This window comes from Pogonomyrmex barbatus, unplaced genomic scaffold (assembly GCF_055798465.1).
Source record: "Pogonomyrmex barbatus isolate J1 unplaced genomic scaffold, ASM5579846v1 scaffold8, whole genome shotgun sequence".
Classification (NCBI taxonomy): Eukaryota; Metazoa; Arthropoda; class Insecta; order Hymenoptera; family Formicidae; genus Pogonomyrmex; species Pogonomyrmex barbatus.
The window spans coordinates 5,797,756-5,804,052 of record NW_028297182.1 but is presented as its reverse complement, the minus strand read 5'-3'; the positions used below and the strand labels follow the sequence as shown (position 1 = coordinate 5,804,052).

The 6,297-nt window shown below is 31.9% G+C and overlaps 1 protein-coding gene and 1 long non-coding RNA gene across 2 annotated transcripts; one reads left to right on the top strand and one right to left on the bottom strand.

The window, feature by feature from the left end:
- The first annotated feature begins 1,213 nt into the window (after positions 1-1,213).
- LOC148934735 (uncharacterized) lies at positions 1,214-3,671 on the top strand. Its single transcript, XR_016141184.1, has 4 exons — positions 1,214-1,319; positions 1,437-2,182; positions 2,298-2,378; positions 2,594-3,671. It is a non-coding gene; the product is annotated as an uncharacterized LOC148934735 (long non-coding RNA).
- Positions 1,876-5,330, bottom strand: LOC105422767 (potassium voltage-gated channel protein Shaw). The gene is given in 6 exon segments (XM_089084330.1): positions 1,876-2,418; positions 2,572-2,787; positions 3,275-3,556; positions 3,776-4,222; positions 5,016-5,234; positions 5,237-5,330. Coding segments are annotated over 6 exon segments (1,461 nt in total). The 5' UTR covers positions 5,306-5,330; the 3' UTR covers positions 1,876-2,190.
- Positions 5,331-6,297: the final 967 nt, after the last annotated feature.

Sequence of the window (6,297 nt, the reverse complement as noted above, 5' to 3'; positions counted from 1 at the left end):
TAGGTCACGCGATCATCTTCTACTGCCCCTTCGATCTAACTTTCTTTGAGATTGCGATTTTTCACTGTGAGACGATCAAAACCCGTGGGGAAAGATCGGAATTACCCCTGTCGTTCTATAGCTTTTTATAGCTCATAAAACGCCTGTCTTCATTTTATTTTTCTTTACTCATTCTATCTTTCACTATTCTTTTTTTTTCTTCTGTTACCATTTCTCTTACTGCATATCGCACTACAAATATATGAAAAAGGGCAGCTGTTGATAATAAGAAGCAAATTGCTTGATTATCTCAGATTCTTTTCAATTTATGATAAAAATGGTCATATATCGATCACATATTTCATTAACTTGTGAACGTGCCACCATTTTTTATCTCTTTATACAGTCTGTTCCATAATAACATAGAAAGCATTTTACGTAACAAATCTCCTCATTTATCTTTTTAACACATTTTTTTGTTCTTATTATAACCTTATAAGTCAGATAATGAAGAAAACGTATTGGATAACATATTTTTAATATTTTTAATATTATAATCCTTGTTAAATAAAAAATAAAAAATGAGAATGAAGTATACATGAAAAATAATCGATGTATATATTTCACGAATGCAAATATAATATTACTTTTTAAAGTCTCGAATTACAATTTCGTTAAAGATATCCGAGCAAATAATCGATTCTGTGCACAATAATAATAATAATAATACGCAAATTTATAAATAGAAATGTTTAAATTACGCATTTTTCAATTTAAATATATCAAATAAATTCTTGGGACGGATATTCAATGAATCAATAAAATTCCAAAATCCAAGTAATAATATTAAATAATTCCTTTAAAAAAATCAACAAACAATATTGTGAATATATAAAAATCGACATAATTTGCAAAATTATAAAGAATTAAAGGAAGATCAATACAAAAATCATCAATATAAAAATCAAGATCAATATAAAAATTCCTTCTCAAAACGGAAAAGATATATAAAAATTTACATTTAATTTACATTATATATATATATATATATATATACAAAATATTTCCTACGCTTTGTGTAGTTTTATAATTTATGCAAATTTATGCGATATTGACAAATATTATAGTAGATGAACGATCGTTAGTCGGACAATAGCAGTTTTCTCCCGGAAAATCGGATTTGCCCGAAGCGACGAATCGATCGAAACGTGAGTCTAACGGAAGAACCCAGCCGAGGAGGTAGAAAGACGTACAAGTACTTGTTACGGAGTAGGAATACGACGGTTGTGCGTACACGGAGTTGCATTTACGCGACACGTCTCCGCATGCGGGTTTACAAGGTATATCCTGGAGGCCGCACCGAGTGGGTTGCTCTGCTCGAGTGGGATCGTCGTCGCTCTCGAGTGAATTTCTCCACCGGTCGATGGCTTACGCTTGCGCGCTGTTACGCTTTTCAGGGACAGCCTTACTGCCGAGTTGCGTACCAAATTTTCATCCCGTGAGAACAATCCGGTGACACTCATCCATTAGCCACGAGCGAGGAGGATTAACGTTCGATAACCCGAAGATAATACCCGCGATCATCCGCGATACCGTCTCGAGATGTTCCGCGTCCTCCTTTGTGCGCTTTGAACTCTCTGAAACTTGGCGACTGGGAGCTTATGAAACGTATTTTCTTCGCCTTCTATGCCCTCGATTTTAGGAGGATCTGATTTCAGGAATTAAATTAATCGTTTATATATAAAGTAAATAAACCGAACCGGGCACATGGTTATCGGAAATAATAATTAATAATTGATAAAACTATCTTATTTTTTTTCTCTATTTTAAGATTGAAGATGGTATTTATTTTACTTTTTTTTTTTCTTTTTCGATTACAAACATTATATACAAGTATTTTTTTATTTTATAATCAACATATTTATTACAGATAATTTATTACTGCTATGAAATAGTATAAGATTTAATTCTCATTACTGCTAAATTTCTTTTATATTAATATTATATGCAAACGAGTACAAATAGCACTTTCTTTTCAAATCTTCGGAGATGTTTTTTTAATTAAATTGATTGATTATGTCGTTTCCATTTTGATTAAGTCATTTCCGTTTGATTATCTGTCTGAGGCTGAAATATTCGCTTAATTATAATATCTGTAAATAAAATTATAAGAATACAAGAAGACTAATCTTCTTATTGTAAGGTAAGATATCATAAAATCGTTAATAAGTGTGCAATTAATACACGTGGCACCTGTAATTGCAACACATCTAATCCAGTGGTAGTTGACCGAGGTGTTAAATCCATTATTGATTTAGAAGCTGAACTCGGTAGAAGTTGGTGTTCCTCGCTGTCAACGTAACTCTGATGCGGTGACCTCATTTGTTTTGGGAAAGCAGGTAGAACTCTTCTTCGATGCTTTGGTAGTTTTTTGCGTGCCTGAAAAGTTTTATTTTTTCACATATATACATTTATATACGTGAAATTCATTCATATCTATTTTTTTTTCTACATAAGATTAGATAACGTCTCTATTGTCATCAGACGGTTATATGTAAATTAATAAAGGTCGAAGTATAATGATGATAATGCGAGTATCTGCGTGTGCGAATAGAACATGGAGAAGTTGCTGACAATGACCGGAACTGGAAGAGCGATAGTCAGGACACCGGCAAGAGTGCAGAGTCCACCGATGAACATGCCGGGGAAAGTTTTCGGTACCACGTCGCCGTAACCTACAGTGGTCATGGTAACTAAAGCCCACCGTAAACCTCGCGGTATACTATCAAACTTGTTTTCAGGATTTTCCTGTAAGATATTGTAAAATCGAGAAAATCTTTTAAGGAATCTTTTAAGGAATTGAAGAATTCTTATAAATTCTTCTCAAAAGAGATTCCATGATTGTTTGAGCGGAAATCAGACTGGTTTTCAATTACATTTTAGAATAAAATAAAACTTTGGTATTCTGCAATTTTTTTGGAACAATATTAAATTTAATTGTCGCTTTTGATGATAAAGAGAGAGAGAGAGAGAGAGAGAGAGAGAGAGAGAGAGAGAGAGATCGATTTAGCAAAAAATAAATTTTAGTTTTGTTGTTTATACATATTTATATGCAATTCGCATTAATGTAAAAATGAATTGAATTTTAAAATCGGATTTGAAAAAACTTCTTTCTACCAGAGATTGAACTTTCAACGGATTTTACTGCAAAAGTTTTATCGCTTTAAAGCGCACCCAATTGTATTCTTAAAATATTCAGTTCTTTATTTCCTTGTGAATAGAAATAGAAATGTACCTGTATGCGTTCAACGTATAATATGAGACTGCCGAAAAGCACAATTCCTAATGCAAGGATAAAAACTAGTAAAACCAATTCTTTGGCAGACGCTTTAAAGGTGTGAATAAGGATTCCAGGGGAGTGCCTCGTCAACTTAAATAATCGTAGAACACGTGCTATTGACAGGAGCTCCAGATAAAAACTTGATTTTGCCAAGAATTCTGTGTAGAAACTCATCGTCGCCACTAGATCGATTGCATTGACCGGCGACATGACGAAACGCCTTAGGCTGGGACTTACCTGTAATCACATTACATAGCAACGTAATTTTCATTACCCTAATTATCGTGGCTAGAAATAACCTAGCTGTCGATAATAAAAAAAATTATAATAAAACGTTAAAATTAAAAATATATATACGTCATATGATTATTTTGCGTAAAACAGAAACAAATTTAGCAAATATTGCAGAGAATAATTAATAATAATGATCAAATGTTAAAACAAATACGTTCGTACGAGACAGTGAAGTATTATTTCCACAGTGAACCAAGCGTTACAAGCGTATTCCAGATAAAAAAACGCTTCATGACAACCAGTAGCGGTTTCAATATTCAAATGGTCTTCCCACAAATTTGTATAGTCATCCTTATTCTCCGGCAATTCCACTGGTGCATGACTCTTCATGCAGAAACTAAGAACTGAGAGACAAATGAAAAACATCGATACATAAGCTATACGTTTGGCCGTTGATGAAGAGTTGGGTTCTTCGAAAAGAACCCACATACGAGATCGTAATCTTTGCCATTTCGTTAAAGTCTTTTCACGACACTCGTCCTCGAAGCCAAAAATCCGTGCAATTTCTTCACCGCTGAGCTTTTCGCGTTCGACGTCAAGCTTATAAAAAATCGCCAAAGTAGCTTGCGTGTCTCGATGAACACTATAGGTATTCCAGCAACACGGTTTCTACCTAGAAAATTTAATTAAGAAATATTAAAGTATTCCATGAGTGATAATTACTTAAATTAATAAACACTAAATCGTTTTTGTATGAAGCAAGTTACGTGTAAACAATATATACAGTAATGCGCTTACAATAAGAGAACAGAATACAAACATTTTATTTAAACAATGTTTATTTTGAGTAAAATTTTTTTAAATTTTAATTAAGTATTTGGAAAATGATAATATTTGTTATCACTATATTAGTGTTTCCAAGTTCTCTTGAAAATATATATAGACGATATTTAAATTTTATTTGATAAGTTTAATTATAACAGAATAATTATTTAATTTAATTATAAAAATGTTTAATTATAAAAATGATTTGAAAGAAAAGTTAATGATATATATCTATTCTTTTAGTCTTTTAACTTTACTCTATTTAATTCTTTCAAAGACCTATTGCTAATTACAATAATTATTTTAACAAAATAAAGGACAAATTAGATTTATATTAAAATTAATCATCGATGCGTCACAGATTGCAAGCTGGTTGAAGTAGCTTTAAATAATTGACAGAATATTGACACGGAATTATTGGATTTCATATCTGTAACATATGTATTCCGTAATATTATCGCTGTACATGTATCCCATATTATTGACATTTTTTATGTATATGTGTGTGTGTGTATGTGTATGATGTGTGTGTGTGTGTATATATATATATATATATATATATATATATATATATATATATATGTATAATTTACGGTTAATAACATTATGCAATTTATTTGGAACGAAGATATCAGACCTGGTTCAAATCGAGATCCCAAAATTCCAATTCCTCTTCGAAAAGCGGACCGCACACATCCGTGGAATAATGGAGTTTTCCCGTGCGATAATAATTGAGCACTTGTGCGAAGACGCTTGGATGCCGATCGTAAAAGTATTCATTTAATACCGGGTCGTAATTCGCTAACGCCTCTGTTAACCGTGACAATCTGGTCGCTGGGATTTTCTTCAGCGTCGCTCTTTATTCGTCTCGTGTCGAACACCACCCACATTTAATGTAACCCGCTCGTTCCATTTCTCGTTTTTCATTTTTTTTTTTTTGACCTATATAATTCTCCCTCGAGTATGCAGAGAACAAAACATCCATTTGAAGAAAAACTCGCAAAATTTCGAGCAACAGCTACGTGATGTATGTCAATGTCGATCTTTTTTTCGCTGTATAATGAATGATTAACTCAAATATTACCCGGCAAATTTTATTTTTACTTACCTTGTTGGTAAAGATTTTTGCGAAAGTGTCCGATAATTTACAAAGGAAATATATCAAATAAATAAAAAAATATATATTTCACAGTCATGCGCTTTGCATTAGCGAAGATGACTCGCTTGATGACTATTCGATAGTGGGGCAACTAATAAGATTCGGTAAAAAGGAATCTGCGCCGCACATACGTATGTTCTATAAATTCGCTCGTGTTTATTTGCGTGGCTTGCCATGTACACTTGAATCCATTTGTTCAGTTAGAAATGCAAAGTCACGCAATGGACGGACGATTTGTTGTTTCATTGAAATTCTATTAAAGCGATGAAAAAATAATTGCCCATACAAATCTTTTTTATTTCATTCGTGATGCAAGAAATACAATAATGTTTACCATAGATAAAAGGCGATAGATAATAATATCGATTAAATATCTAAAGAACTTTTGTAGTTCAACAAGACGTATTTATCTTCACAGCGAGCATATTGATTAAAATGAGCGTTTACATCGCCTCCATTTAAAATTTGTCGTAAATATCCATATATGTTACTTTTAAAAAAGTAAACGTAGAAATATATAAAACATTCAATGTTTCAAAAATGCTTTTAAGTAATATTATATTGTAATGTATAACTTCAATGTGTTGTATTATAATATTTATGTAAATTTGTAACATTTTTAAAACAGTTTTAAAAAGTATTCGGATATATTTATTGGCGTAATAATGTCAATAAAACAAAATAATCTCAAAGAAGCTTAGTATCGTTATTAAATAAAATTTACTGGGTATCTTTAATTTTGTGCGTATCTTATTTAATG